The sequence below is a fragment of the Leopardus geoffroyi genome, chromosome A2 (genome assembly GCF_018350155.1).
Source record: "Leopardus geoffroyi isolate Oge1 chromosome A2, O.geoffroyi_Oge1_pat1.0, whole genome shotgun sequence".
NCBI classification, from domain to species: domain Eukaryota; kingdom Metazoa; phylum Chordata; class Mammalia; order Carnivora; family Felidae; genus Leopardus; species Leopardus geoffroyi.
In genome coordinates, this window is record NC_059331.1 from 36,254,480 (window position 1) to 36,270,936 (window position 16,457).

Here is a 16,457-nt window from a genome sequence, read left to right on the forward strand (position 1 = left end):
TCACTAATCATCATTACTAATCATCAGGGAAATGCAAATGAAAACCACCATGAGATATTACCTCACACGTCAAAATGGCTATTATCGAAAAGACAAGAAATTTTAAGTATTAAAAACTCCAGTAACATGGAGCTTCTCCAAAAATTTAAAAGCAGAAATACGATGTGTTCCAGCAATCCCCCTACAAGGTATCTATCCAAAGAAAAAGAAAACACTAATTCCAAGAAATATAATGCTCTATGTATATTGCAGCATTATTTACAACAGCCAAGATATGAAAACAATCTAAGCATACAATGATAAATGGACAAAGCAAATACGGTGTGTGTGTATATACACACATACATACAATGGAATACTACTCAGCCATAATAAAGAATGAGATCTTGCCATTTGTGACAACATAGATGGACCTAGAAGGTATTATGCTAAGTGAAATAAATCAGAAAAAGAAAGGGATATACCATATGATTTCACTAATATGTGGAATCTAAAACACAAAACAAACAAGAAAATAAAAACACACTCTTAAATACAGAAAGAAAATGGTGGTTGCCAAAGATGACACGGGGAGAGTGCGAGGGGTGAATAGGTGAAGAGGATTAAAAGGTGTAAATTTCCAGTTATAAAATAAGTCACGGATAAAAATTACAATATAGTATATATAGTCAATAATATAGTAATAATGTTGTATGGTGACTGTATTCATGGTGAGCACTGAATAATATACAGAATTTTTGAATCACTATGCAGCTTGTACCCCTGGAATATAACATTGTATGCAATTATACTTCAATAAAAAATATTGTATATACAAATGTGTAATTTATTTTTGCTATCTAAAATTGTGAATATTTTCCCAATTCATAAAAAATTCTAAAAAAGAAGGGGTGTCTGGATGGCTCAGTTGGTTAAGCATCCAACTTCAGCTCTGGTCATGATCTCATGGTTTGTGGGCTCAAGCTCCACATCGGGTTCTATGCTGACAGCTCGGAGCCTGGAGCCTGCTTTAGATTCTGTGTCTCCCTCTCTCTCTGCTCCTCCCCCACTGTACTCTGTCTCTCTCTCAAAAATAAATAAACATTAAAAAAATTTAAAAATTTTTAAAGAAGAAAAAAGTAGCATGCTATATATTATTTAGCCTTGAAAAAGGAAATCCTGCCATTTGTAAGAACATGGATGAACCTGGAGGCTGAAATAAGTCAGATTCAGATACTACATACATGATCTCACTCTGATGTGGAATATAAAAAAGTTGAATTTATAGAAGTACAGAGCACAACGCTAGTTACCAGGGGAAATATGGAGATAAAGGGGACCAAGTTTCAGTTACAGAGGTAAGTTCTTCAGACATAATGTAAAAAATGTAAAAAAAAAAAAAAAAAAGTTAAGTACATGAGGTGATTGGTATGTTAATTAGCTTGACTGTGGTAAACATTTCACAATATATATGTTACCCAAAAAAAAATTACATTGTGCACCTTAAATATATACAATTTTTATTAGCCAATTATACCTCAATGAAACTGAGGAAAAAAAGAATTTATGAGTGGACTCATATCTGTCACCTACATTCAAATGCTTTGGCAAAAGGGAAGTATATGTGTGTGCAGAAAGCTATGAATCAGGTGTGCCTAGATGTTAATAAATGACGAAGTGAAGTAATAATGTAATCTGCTATTTACTGTAGTGTGCTTTCAGCTTTGAGTCTTTCAGCTTTCTAGCTGTGAATTTAAAAATACTTCTGGAAGATACAGAAGCAGTGAATAAATGATCCCATATGAAATCATTCTATTTTCAGTATAAAGAATTTCATTAAGCAAAAGAAAACATCAACCCACCCCCTCAATAAATTAATAAAACCCAAACAGTGACATCTGATAGAAATATTTTTATTTTTTTATTTTTTTAGAGAGAGAGAGAAAACAAGCAGGGGAAGGTGTGGAAGAAAGAGAATCTTAAGCAGGCTCCATGATCAACATAGAGCCCGACGCAGGACTCAATCCCACAACCCTAAGATCATGACCTGAGCTGAAATCAAGAGTCAGACACTCAACCAATTGAGCCACCCAAATGCCCCTTGATATAAATATTTAAGATAATTTTTTAAAATTATGAAACCATGCACACAGCCTTTCCCTCAATCTCTAGTGCTGTAATAAAGGCAGTTCATGACCTCAAGATGATTTGACATAATGATTATGTGATTTATCAATTCTCCATTTTCTATTGTCGTGCTTAGACTGTGTTTTACAATTACCTGAGTACTTCTATTTCCTTTTCACTGAACTGTAAGCTCCTAAAGGATAGGGAGCATGTCAAATGTATTACTATACTAAATATAGTATCTGACACACTGTTAAATATTAGCTGAATAAATGAAAAATAAAAACTGGATAAAACTAATTTTTTGAAATGAAGTGACTGTTCCATGTTGTTTACAAGCCCTCTGGAAATCCTCTTAAGTTCAATGATTTAAGTACAGAAATGTTCATCCCACCATTTACAATATTAAAATTTTAGAAATAAACGCACAATATGAGGAAAACAGTAAAATAAGTAGTGGTATATATAGCCATATAATGGACTTTAAACTTTTTTTTTTTTTTTAAGTTTATTTGAGGGAGAGAAAGGGGCAGAGAGAGGAGAGAAAGAATCCCAAGCAGGGTTTGCACTATCAGTGTGGAACCGGATACAAGGCTCGAATTCACAAACTATGAGATCATGACCTGAGCCAAAGTGAAGAGTTGGATGCTTAACCAACTGAACCACCCAGGTGCCCCTATAAGGGACTTTAATACGGCCATTAATAATGCTAGCAAAATTATTTAGTAGCAAGGGAATTGTAAAAGAAGGAAAATTACAAATAAAGTATGTGACCTTAATTATGCTTAACAATGTATTAAAAATGCACTAAAAAAGGACTAGAAGAAATTAACAGTTTCTTGTAAAAGTCGATTAGGATGTATTTTTTCTTCCTACACCTACCAAAACTTCAAAAATTTCTGCAAGTAGCAAGTCTAATTTTACAACTAGAAAAATTTTAATTAAGAGGAGAAGAGGGGTGCCTGGGTGGCTCTGTAGGTTGAGCCTACAACTCTTGGTTTAGGCTCAGGTCATGATCTTGCAGCTTCGTGGGATGGAGTCACGCATGGGACTCTGTGCTGGCAGTATGGAGCCTACTTGGGTTTTGCTTGCGCACGCGCTCTCTCTGCCCCTCCCCCAGTTGCACTGTCTTTCTCTCTCTCTCAAAAATAAAATACAAATATATAAATTAAACAGGAAAAAAATTCATTTAATCCCCTTTTCAAAAACTACCTCTTTCCTATGAAATTACATAAAGAAATTAGTCCAGTGTCAATTTGTAATAACTTATCTAATGAAAAATATTTATTTCTATAACCCTGCTAATAAGTTTTTTCATAGAGTACTTAATAACTGAAAAATTAAAATAAGAATATAATGAAAAATTCACTATCAAATGCCCAAATAATATGATGATACCAGAGAATACCCAAGCTAGAGACTGAGATACTATATAAACTCCAAAATAATAACCTCAAATATCTTGGTTTAAATGACAGGCTGTAAAATCTGTTAAAAACTTTTTTATGGAAGCACAAACATTTATTTTTCAGCAAGTTATTTTAGCAAGTACGTGTATGTAGTATAAAAGGCTACATGCAAATGTCTCTGCCTGTATACATATTACTCCCCAGTTTTCCATAAATTATCACCTACCATTTCTGAGGTTTAAGCACAAAGCCTTCTTGCTTCCAATATTTTTTACTGGGAAGCAGTAGCTAATCATGTGGCAAGCATTTTTCCTGTGTTGACAGTATTTTTCATAATCAACTGAATATTTTACATACCTTCTTCCATTAACCCTCGGATCTGCTCATCTTTCTCTTTCAAAAGTTCTGAAGTTTCACTACTATTTAATCTAGTAGCAAGTTCTTCTTTTATACTTTTGATTTCCTAATTAAAAAAAAAAAAAGGAATGTGAATACCATAACGAATTACTTTCATTCTGGGCATATTTTTCAATTTTTTCCATATTCAAAGTCAATAATCAAATTCTCAATAAAGATCCTGAAGTTGTACTGTTAACCTGTGTTTACTACCTCAGTTAATTAAGTAAACAGCTTTGAAACAACATAAAAAACCTGAATTCAGAAATAAAGAGGTTTTAATATGGTAATACAAGTGAGAATAAGTTAACTTTCAATACCTTTCTTTCTTATCTCTATACACATTTTCTTCAGATCAAGTATTTTATTTGGAACATTTCAAACAATACATGTCTCCATTTTTCATTTTATTTCCATTCCTCATCTAAAACTTGCTGTACTTGCTAGTGCATTGTGAAATGAATAAAAGCATGATTATATAAGGTTCAATCTACTTTAATAAAGCAGAGATTCAGCAGAAATATGTCAAGACAGTTATCCTTTAAAACCACAATGGAGAAGTATGGTGATGTGAAAAGTGCTCTAGGATTTAAAATTTGGTTTTAAGCAATGATCTGAAACAACAGCTAAAAACAACTAACATTAGGTATTTAAACTATGCTTTGTATCCATTATAATTTTATTTTCACAACAATCCTATGAAGGAGGTACTTTATTTAACTACACAATTAAAGACTGAATAAACTTTGAAGGTCAGAGACCTACTAAGTGATGGAGTTTAACTTGAAAACCAGGTTTATGAGTACCCAAAGCCCATACACTGATCCATCCAACATTACTCTGCATCTTCCAACTGTCAAAACTTGATTCATCCATCAAGGCCCAATAAGACCATCCTGCCTTCCATGAAACTTTCCTCAATTCCCCTGGTCAGAATTCATCCTCTATGATACCATTCCAAACTGCTTATTTGTCTTGATCTGTAATTTACTTCATTCTGCCTTGTACTATATAGGTGTTGACATTATCTATCTTCCATCACTAGAAAAGCAAACTCTTGAGGTTAATCCAATTTGCTTTGAATTTCCTGTGGATCCCAACTTCATATGTACTAGTACACATAAAAAAACTTAGGGTCCAAGCTTTTTCCACCTATAGTTAATAATTTGGGTCTATTTTAGATCTATAATTCAAATTACATTACAGAAAATAAACATTACATTACTTAAAATCTAATTTCTCAATTAAACTTGTCCAGATGGAATATAGTAGGGACAAGAAGAGGTAAATTGGTTAGGTAGTCTGAGGTTATTGTTAGTGTCTGAAATGAGCTAGCTAATTAAAGCAAACAAGCAAAGGAAGTATATGACTTATTTCTCCTCTTTAACAGTATACCAAAAAATAAAGATTAACATTAACACTGGTCAAGAAGACCAACCTAACTGAGAAGGGCAAATGCTGAGAGACGTTATTAGTAATAGTTTAGATAGAATTACTAACCTTAGTTGGTTACCAATTTCTAAAATACCCAATTGTTACAAATTATAAGAATTAGAACAATGGTTCCCAACCAGGAGTGATCTTGCTCCCAAGGGGACATTTGGCAATGTCTGCCAACATTTTTAATTATCACAACTCGAGGAATGGGGTGGTGGGTGCAGAGTGGGAGATAGGGAGATAACGCTGACAGTGGTGTCTTGTAGGTAGGGGCCCAGATAGTGGTAAACATCTCACAATGCAGAGTACAATCCCATACAACATAAAATTATGCAGCCCAAAATGTGAAACGTGCTAAGAAATCCTATATTAGAAAAAATCAATGTTATGTCTCACAAGACTTGCTAACCATTACAATATTTTATTTTACTTAAATGTTTGTTTATTTTGAGAGACACAGAGAGCAAGCAGGGGAGGAGGAGAGAGATAAGGAGAAAGAGAATCTCAAGCAGGCCTTACACCATCAGTGTGGAGCAGGATGAGGGGCTTGAACTCACAATCCTATGAGATCATGACCTGAGCCAAAATCAGGAGTCAGGCGTTTAACCAACTGAGCCGCTCAAGTGACCCTACAATTTTTTATTTTAAAATCACTCTGACTTGAAAAGGTACATATAGGGGCGCCTGGGTGGTGCAGTCGGTTAAGCGTCCGACTTCAGCCAGGTCACGATCTCGCGGTCCGTGAGTTCGAGCCCCACGTCGGGCTCTGGGCTGATGGCTCAGAGCCTGGAGCCTGTTTCCGATTCTGTGTCTCCCTCTCTCTCTGCCCCTCCCCCGTTCATGCTCTGTCTCTCTCTGTCCCAAAAATAAATAAACGTTGAAAAAAAAAAAAGAAAAGGTACATATAATATGTTGGAAGTGGCTGGAAAGTAACAAATGAAGGTAATAATACTTCAAAAAAAATGTATACAGTGTCATTTAGATTTTTTTAAAGTTTATTTTATTTATTTATTTAGTATGAGTGGAAGAGGTGGAGGGAGAGAGAGGGGGAGAGAATCCCAAGCTCAGCATAGAGCCTCACGTGGGGCTGGAACTCACAAACCATGCAATCATGACCTGAACAGAAACCAAGAGTCAGAGGCTTAAGCCACCCAGGCGCCCCAAGTGCCATTTAGATTTAATTGTTATTTATTTTGACAAAATTTTCATTTAGGAAATTACTCTAATGATCCTTGCTATGTATCTTACAAGGACTTATAGATAAATTATACAGATATATGCTTAGTTTTTTTTTTTAAAGTTTCAAAAATCTAAGTCTAAAGGTACTAAATAAAAGTCTATAATTTAAGTGTTAATATACTATATGGTATCCTTTTTATTTCTGAGAAAGAGAGAAAGAGTTGTTTGAGAGAGCACACAAGTGGGGGAGAGGGGCAGAGGGAGAGAATCTTAAGCAGGCTCCACGCCCAGCACAGGGCCCCACGTGGGGCTCCATCTGATGACCCTGAGTTCATGACCTGAGCTGAAATCAAGAGTCAGAAGTTCAACCAACTGAGCCACCCAGGCGCCCCTACTGTATGGTATCCTTTAATCTTACTTCTCTTTTTTTCCATACCAAAATATTATGAATACATTCCTCAAAATCTATGTCTGTATAGAACTTAAGTAATATTATTTTTAATTTCCATTACCTTTTTAGCAGCATCTCTCTCTTTACAGGCTAGCTGAACTTTCTTTTCTGCTTCTGCAATTCTTTGAGTAAATTCATCTTTCAAGGAAGAAATGCTGCTGCTTTCTTCTTTCACTCTAAACATTTCACTAAATTAAAAATAATAGAGAGAGGTACTTGTTTACATGTTCCTAGGGTAACAAGAGGAGTTCAGCTTGCAAAAGGAAAATAACATTGTCTTCAACACATAACTTACTAAAATTGGTTAGTTTTATGCCCGTTAACATTTAAAAGAAAAATTACAGGCTTAATTTATTTTAAAACACCTCAATGACAACCAATTAGAAATCGAAAATGTCACCCCTATTTGATGTATAAAAATAACAGTAAAATTTTTAAATTTTGAATCTGTGTTACATTTTACGAATCACCTCCTTAAAGGAAACAAATATTGTCGCGGTTTTTTTTTTTTGATATCATAGTTTTCTTTAAATATATGTTTTAAAGATCTAATACTAAAAGGGAAAAGGTTTTTTGTTTTGTTTTGTTTTTGCAAAACAACTCTCTTCAAATGCCAAAGGTAATATGGTACAGATAATTTGAGGAAAAAATCTCTACATTTATAACTGAAATGCTATTCCATTTTCAATTATTGTAAACAAGTTAAATTTTAGACATTTTAGTTTAAAAAAAATTCTTAAATAATAACCATTCGGGCCTCTACAAAACATACAATTATTCACATTTGTAAAATACTTACTCTTTCAGATTATCATAGGCTTCTTCTAGAAGTGCTTTTTCTTTACTAAGAGATAATAACTGAGCCTCCCTTTTATCCAGTTTCTCATTCAGAAATTCGACTCTCTGAATAAGAAGAATACACAAAGTCAAACAATTAACTGAAAAGACCATTTTTACATGCAGGTGATGAATCGTAAAGGTAATCTAATCAATATAGTAACTAAAACAGCATTACCTCATAAAAAGACTTAGCAACAATGAGAACATAGTGGATTCGGAACAAGAACTCATACATAGCTGGTAGAAGAGTATAAATCAGTACAACCACAGAGTTGGTGGGAGTATAAATTAGTAAACCACTTTAGTATCTAGTTGAAAATCTACACACCATTGAATGCAGAAAATTATTTTAGATATACTTTAGAGGAGAAAACTCCTGCATTACTACACAAGGATATTTACAGCAGTTTGTTATAGCAAAATCTAAAAAAAGGTGTGCATGTCCAACAAAAGCGGAATGGACACAAAGAAAATTTTTAAAAAGATCACAGGGGCTTCAAAGCCTTTAGTATATCCTGTATCTTCGCTGGGTAGTAGATACGCAAGTGTCCCTTTTTCCATATTATTCTTTAATCCAAATATGTAGCATGTAACTATTTTTAGTATGATACATTGCATTCAAAAAATAAAAACATTTAAAAAAAACTCATATGCATGTAACTTTAAAATCTCCAGGATGTATCAGTGTAAAGCTAAACAAAAAGGAATGATAACAGTATCTTACTCCTTAGGCCTTGCTGAAGCAGTGAAAAACTTGTGTATGAGGGGAGGAATGATGCTGTTTGCACTAAAAAAAAAAAAAAAAGTCTTACCTGATTGAGGTTTAGATTAATTTAGATATCACTTACCTTCTGAAAGTAGCTCAAAAATATCTTATTGATACGAAACAGTGCTGATTTCAGCAATTCAAAGTGCTATTATAGCTATAGCATGGCATTTTGTGTGTGTGAATAATATTAAACCTAGGTAACAGAATCTGGAACTTTTTTTTTTTTTTTACATTAAATAATTCAATACATGGCACTTACAGGACATTTCTTCAAGACATCCTATATCTCAGAGGAGTCTATTAAAGATGCCAAATCCAACTCAATTTCTATATCTAAAAATCATAGGAAAAATCAAAACCGTGACTTAATGTTAAAGAATTTACACCACTTTCCTTTTATATGTATAAGATAGAAGCAATTTGTCATTCCTAAGCAATGCCTTTGTTCCTTGGACATTTCCCATTCTTATTCATGTTAAGAGAGCTAGCAGGGAAACATCAAAATAACATAAAAGAGAAAACAAACAAGTAATTAATAACAAGAGAAACACATCAATAATTAAATACTGAATTTTTCATTTAGGATTTGCTACAAATAATGTGAACATGCAAAACAAATTTTGATATAAAAAACCCATATAGTGTTTATATTCGTTTCAGCACCTTTACCTGCAAAGGCTTTGAAGACGTATGTTACCATAAGCCAATCCTTTGCAAAAAGACAAATGAGCACAGCATACAAGAACTGTAAGGTGAAAGGACTCAAAAGTAATGACGCGAGATAACCTTTTCATTCTTAGTTATGCCGAAATATCAACTTATGTTATCACAGATGTCTCAGAGGAATTTCAAGTAATTTAATATCAATAATTCAATTTTAAAATCCTTAATGCCATACCTAAAGGCCAAAATGCTTGTCTTTTTTAATCAGCACAAATCATTATGCAACATGGAATGTTAAAAATAAACAATGAAAATATAAATAAATAAACAATGATTTCATTTCTGAAAAGCATATCCAAAAATCCCCTTGCAGTTTCTAGATTTACCTTGCAAACATCTTCCTTCTCAGAATGTGCTTCTGGCTTACTTTCAGCAGTTTCATGCGGCTCGGCCACTTTGTCTGAGACAGTATGTCCTTCACTTACTGGTGTAGAAGAAACCAAGATATCAGGCTGTTCACAATTAACAGGTGTTGCACTTCGTCCACTTTCTTCCATTTCTGTTTCTTCAGTGGGTATAATTAATGTTTCATTTACTTCTTCTTCAGATTTTCCTTCAACAGATTCAATTACTTTAGTCTTTGGAGTTGAAGGATTAACTATAATAGGTACTAAAGCATATCCCTTGCCTGACAGTTCATCATCTGAATTGATTTCACTTACACTACGACTATCTAATGACTGCACACTAAACGAGTCTATTCTTTCAAAAGCATCAGATGAACAGCAACTCTCAGTGAGTTTCTGGAAATCATCTAAACGATTATATTCAGGACAAGCAGATGCTGAGAGAAGCTGAAAAGATGTCTGCATCAAGTGAAGACTTGATTTTGAATCTGTAGTCTCTTGTCTCGAACTTGCTGAGCTCTCACTTATTACACTTTCATGATCTAAGACTTCAATGTCACTGGTGGTAGAAGTACCAGACGAGAAGGTACTAACTGGAGGAGAAGGTGTGTTACTCTGTCTGTCTTCATGTTTTTGTTCCTTAGGTTCCAAAGCCACGTCCTTTGTTTCTGCAGTCGACATATTAGGTATGTTTTCCCTAGTTGTTTTCACATTAATTACATTTTCGGATACCTTCAAACGTACAGTTGATACCTTCGTATCAGATTCTTTATTAACAGTTTCTTCATGCTTGCCCTCAGTTTTTGGCGACGGAGTATCTACTGCCAGAGTTTCCCCTGATACACATGGAGTAGAGTCTTTCACTTGTGACTCCGTTGTTTCCGAGGTTCTTGACTGTCCAGTGGGCAAGGATTCCTGTAAAGTGCTTTTTACTTCTTCTTCTGGTCGTTGTGATTTAGCTGGTGGTTTTGATACCACTGGACTCTTCTGAATGGTCTGGACATCCGTTGGAGAGAGAAAGGCACTGAAGAAATTTTCAGATTCATCTACCACAGTTCTCCGAACTGGCTTTGTTATTGCTTTAGGAGAGGCTACAGGCTGACTCTGAGGTTCACTGTTTGATTTTAACCCCCAGGTTGAAGTATCCCATCCTCCACTGACAGGGGGACTTATTCCTTTGACAAAAAAAAATATATAAAATAAAATATATATATATATATATGTATATATATATATATGTATATATATACATACACACACACATACACACACACACATACATATATGTTACAAAAGAAAAAATATATTCGTTTTATGTTAATATTACAATCGTTGTAAGTCAATACACAGTTGAAAAACAGGAAACCTATAGAATATGACCTATAACTTGCACCTATTAGGCTACCTGCTTATTATATGATTAATTAGTTCACTGTTGAACTTTAGGCCTTAAAGAGGAAAACTGGTATGGATCTGTCCAAACTAGGAACCAGGAACAAAGGTAAGAGATCAAAATGGGCCTGGCCTACCAGAAGTAAATATGTTACTCCCTCCCACAACAAATTAAGAAAGTAATGGTATATGTTACATAACTTATGCTCAGTCTAAGATACACATCTCACAACATGTTGTGATGCATCTCACAACAAGAGGCAGTACCCTCACTTACAAATCGTGTGAAGTCATAGCAAACTAACCTGACCTTCTGTTCAGTTTCTTATTAATTATTCTCGTCGTAATATCAGTAATAAAACATAGTTACGAGCCGGAAACAGGGTAACACTCAAAAACTGAACCCAGGGGCGCCTGGGTGGCGCAGTCGGTTAAGCGTCCGACTTCAGCCAGGTCCCGATCTCGCGGTCCGTGAGTTCGAGCCCCGCGTCGGGCTCTGGGCTGATGGCTCAGAGCCTGGAGCCTGTTTCCGATTCTGTGTCTCCCTCTCTCTCTGCCCCTCCCCCGTTCATGCTTTGTCTCTCTCTGTCCCAAAAATAAATAAACGTTGAAAAAAAAAAATTAAAAAAAAAAAAAAAAAAACTGAACCCAGCATACTGGCAACAAATGTCCTTTTCCAAAGATCAAAGTAAACTGATGGGAACAGTAACTTCTAAAGGACACATTCATTTTCATGCACTTAATGACAAGTTCATTCTCCAAGAGTCATTATCCAAACCCACTCTATGAGATAGTTTTGTTCCCTTCCTAAATCACAAATTATGTCAGCAATTAGAAGGTCATATGAAATTCATGGGTGCCTGGCTGGCTCAGTCACTGGAGCATGTACCTCTTGGCCTCAAGGTTGTGGGTTCAAGCTCCATGTTGGGTAGAGATTACTTAAAAATAAAATCTAGGGGCACCTGGGTGGCTCATTCAGTTAAGCATCTGACTTCGGCTTGGGTCATGATCCAGCAGTATGTGAGTTCTAGCCCCACTTCGGGCTCTGTGCTGACAGCTCAGAACCTGGAGCCTCCTTCGCATTCTGTGTCTCCTCCTCTCTCTGCCCCTCCCATGCTCAAGCTCTGTCTCTGTCTCTCAATAATAAATAAACATTAAAAAAAAATTTTTTTAATAAAATAAAATATAAAATTTAAAAAAAGTGCTATGAATTTCAAAGATGGGCATTTTTAAAGAATTATTGTGTTTTTATACCGATGGTAGTTTACACTAGGCCTTTTTAAAAACACCAAAGAGAAAATAACTATCTTCTGGGTAAAAATGGTAATTTAGTCACAGAAACACATGATACTAAAAAACCCAATGATAAAAAAATGGCCTATTTGCTAAAATATTAAAGCATTTCTTTAAAAAAAAATTTCCTTTTCTAAACTCAAAAGTGGCTGAGCAGAATCCTCACAAATTCTGCACAATTACGTAGATAGGGATGGGAGCACCTGGTTAGCTCAGTCAGTTAAGCCTCTGACTGTTCATCTCAGCTCAGGTCTTGATTTCAGGGTCTTGAGTTCAAGGGCAGTGTTGGGCTTCATGCCCAAAGTGAAGGCTACTTTAACAAAAGCAAACAAACAAACAAACAAACAAACAAGTTGGTGGGGCGAGAACAAGCACCTAAAAGCTCCTCAAAACTACCTAGCCCTCTACTGAAGTCTATTCTATAATATGACTTGAGAAGTATGTAGAACACTTCAGTTTGGGGGCACAGTTGTGTATTTATTGGTTCGGTATATAAAAACAATGAAAAAAGGAGAAAACCAGAAGAACAAATGAACAAGCAAGATTAAGTCCGCTAATTAGTTGAATTTAGCAGGTCTCCTTAATGAATGACAGAAGTCAAATGTCCCTCTTGAAGAAACTGAAGAATATTTTACACAAATCCCAAGGTTATGTGATAACTCCCTCAACTGCTCCATTCTAAAGGCTGGTCACCTTCGGGGGAGGCAATGTAAAACATAGGCAATCAATAAATACTCAGTAAGTAAATATTTCACTAATCTGTCTTTTCTGGATAACCTATCTTAAAAAATTATATACATGACTCAAGCCCCAAACTTCAAAAAACGAGTATCCTTATGTTTAAAATTTATATGCTGTGTCCTCTAGGTTTAGTAATTCAAAATGTGGGGTATCTAAGAAAAAGGAAGTTCAGCTACTCCCACAAGGTCACTACAGCATCTTGTAAAAAGCACCAAGATCCTGACACACAGGCCTGGGCCAAAAATATCTGAAAAGGAAGTACCTCAAACTTAGGTCCTTTTCAAAGATGTAAAATTTAAAACAAGAAACCAGACAGAAGTAGTCAAGAATAACTTCTTTTTTGCACATAGATTCAGAGCTCCCAAATAGACAAATTTTTACCCCTCGCACTAAAAGGCTCAACTGTTTCCTTAGGCTTAGAGCCAAAGCAAGTAAAGATCCCTGAAAAGATCGGGCTCCAGGAAACCGACAGAGAGAGAGAGACACAGCTCTCTGAAACACAACGTGATGCAACCCCAAACTCCTGGGCCGGGTTCCACGGGTGGTATCTCCAACATATTCCACCCCTCACCTGCGGGATGGCCCAGAAGAAGTTACTCGGCCTCGATTTCCCCTTCTGTAAAACGGCGAGAACAAGAAACCTAACTCGAGGAGCTGTCTGGGAGACGAGAAAGCCACAAAAAAGCACATTCCGCGCTGCCGAGCACGGAGCGCTCGTTAAGCGTCGGGCACGGTGCCTCCCGTCCCTGCTGATTTCCTTCACATCGCGGCTCCCCAGTGTCCGGAGCGCGCAGCAATCCCAGTTTTCTGGACTGCTCGTGCTTGCAGCTAGCTACGTCGAGCGAGGGCGGAGAACAAGCCCAACAAATCGCCACCCGCGCCTCCGAGGCCGGCAGGACCCGCACCCGGGGCCCCAGGCACGGAAGAACCGGGGCTGGGATCTCCCTCCGGAAAACAACAGAGACCCACTTGGAGACAAACGAGCATTCGTGGACGGGCTAGGGAGAGAGAACTCGCTCAGAACGCCGTCGGCGGGGAAGGAGCGCTGCCTACACCTCTTCGTCCGTTCGCCTGCCACAGGAGAGAAGCCTCCGCGAGCCCAGGCCCCCCGGGACCCCCCGCCCCTCTCTCCCTTACCCGGCTCTCCGTACGGAATGGTCTCGGCCCAGGCGCTCGGCTCCTCTTCCTGGATATCTAGGACCCTGTCGATAGACTTCTGGGCCTGGGACAGGGCCTGCTTCGCGAAGCTGGAAAGCTGGGAGGCGTTGAACCAACTCATCTCCCCTCCTCAGCCGGCAGTGGCGGCGGCAGCACCAAGCGGGAAGGCGGAGGGCCAGGCCGACCAGCCTGAGGCCCGGGGAGGGGTGCTGCGGAACGGCCTCGCCCCCTTCCTCAAACGGCGGGCCCGGTCAGCGGCGGGCCATGACTCTGACAATCCCCCCCGAGCCCGGGACGTTACCCTCAGCCCTTCGCGCACAGCTGAGACGAAAAGGCCCGAGCCGCGCATGCGCGGGCTTCTTCCACGTACACAACCACCAAATCCGGGAGCCCAGAGTTCCGTCAATAGACGGAAGAAAAGGAGGAACTTAGACGTCACATCCGGTACCCGAAGCTTCCCTTTAGTTACGGAGAACGCGGAACTATTTCTGTTGATCGTGCTTACGAGCAAGGCGCAAATCCTAAGACACCAGCAGCTCTGTGGCTGCTAGCAGAGGTAGCTTCTTCCGGGAGGAAAAGCTACTATTCACGTGGCTTCACTCCTAGAAAATAGCTCAGGTACTAAAAGCGTCTTGCCAGTAAGGATTGCAAACAGGGGCTCCTGAGTGGCTCAGTAGGTTGAGCAACCAACTTCTGTTCAGGTCATGATGTCTAGGCTAGTGGGTTCCAGACCTGCCCGGGGCGCTGTGCTGACATTTCAGAGACTGGAGCCCGCTTTGGATTCTGTATCTCCCTCTCTCTCTCTGCCCCTCCCCCTCTTGCGCTGTCTCTCAAAAATGAATAAACCCGGGGCGCCTGGGTGGCGCAGTCGGTTAAGCGTCCGACTTCAGCCAGGTCACGATCTCGCCGTCCGTGAGTTCGAGCCCCGCGTCAGGCTCTGGGCTGATGGCTCAGAGCCTGGAGCCTGTTTCCGATTCTGTGTCTCCCTCTCTCTCTGCCCTTCCCCCGTTCATGCTCTGTCTCTCTCTGTCCCAAAAATAAATAAACGTTAAAAAAAAAAAAAATGAATAAACCGTTAAAAAAAAAAAACAAAACTGCAAACAAAACTTTGGCTCTCGCCTTTCTATTAGCGCTTTGTCTCAGATATTTAATCAGTCCTGTGTTAACCTGGACCTGAGAAACCCTGGGTTTGGGTTTGCCTGAAAATACTGGACTTTGTATAAAAGGCCGGGTCCAGCCCACCTGATGACGTAAGTAAAAAGCTATCATCTGCAAGGTGTTACAAGTCTGAATTTCTGAGGCACAACCTCCCCTTCACAAGTACGCACTTCGCCCATTTCAAAACAAACCTGAAAAGCACTAAAACTATTACTCTGTTAACGTGTGTTGTGCATACTATTTAAAATACAACTTTTTCTGCATTCACTCTTCAAACATTTCGTTATGAGAAAAAATGAAACTGGTGGCCTACCTAATCCGGTCAGTGGCTAAGGGATTTAGACTCCACAATGTTAAACGCAAAATTCTGTCAACATTTGAAGCCAGATTCCATACAAAAATTCCGATTTCCAGATGACTTTGAAAAATATGGATACCAACAGTGAACAGTGAGCTGAGGTACTTGCCACTTTACAAAAGTAATTTTCACTCCAATTTGCCACAAATCTATTAAACCTCTTCTATCTCCCTGCTGTGGTTATTTAGGTTTCCCGCCTATATTTTATCCTACTGCAAGCAACTATGTCCTAAAGCCATTTTTTTTAATTTAAAACAAAATTAAACTCTGCCCTTGAAAAGTTATTTATGATTTTCCAATAGTTTCATCTAACCAGTAAAAATTTACATGTTAAAACTCGTAATATTTAGTGATCTACACAAGTAGTACTAAATAATTCAGGTAACTAACTTAAAACAGCTTAAACAAGTAGACTGAGAAGGAGGTTGGGGGCAGACTGGTGTTGGAATCCCTGTTCCAAGATTTCTAATTGTACAATTTGGGATAAATGATGTAAACTTTCTAAAAGGATTGAGCTCTCTGATGGAGATACTATCGCCTTCTCACACAAGGCTACTCTGAGAATTATTAGAGCACCCGTGTAAAGGAGGTGCTAAATGTTAGTCCCTTCATATTCTGAAACTCAAACTTTATCTGTAACTTTCTAGATTTTTAAAAAAATGTTTATTTCTGCCAGCACAGAGCCCGATGTAGGGCTCAA

At 37.8% G+C, this 16,457-nt stretch overlaps 1 protein-coding gene across 2 annotated transcripts in view; it reads right to left on the reverse strand.

Annotated features, from left to right (window-relative positions):
- TMF1 (TATA element modulatory factor 1) overlaps window positions 1–14,673 on the reverse strand; it is a 37,103-nt gene extending 22,430 nt beyond the window's left edge. For both annotated transcript variants that reach the window (XR_006715933.1, XM_045493487.1), the window contains exons 1-5: window positions 14,221–14,673; window positions 9,637–10,832; window positions 7,778–7,881; window positions 7,040–7,166; window positions 3,873–3,978 (exon numbers count right to left, since the gene is read on the reverse strand). Coding sequence is in view for 1 of the 2 variants with exons in the window: in XM_045493487.1 (XP_045349443.1) it covers window positions 3,873–3,978; window positions 7,040–7,166; window positions 7,778–7,881; window positions 9,637–10,832; window positions 14,221–14,362 (1,675 nt within the window). In the remaining variant the exon portion in view is untranslated. The remainder of the gene's footprint in view (window positions 1–3,872; window positions 3,979–7,039; window positions 7,167–7,777; window positions 7,882–9,636; window positions 10,833–14,220) is intronic.
- Window positions 14,674–16,457: the final 1,784 nt, after the last annotated feature.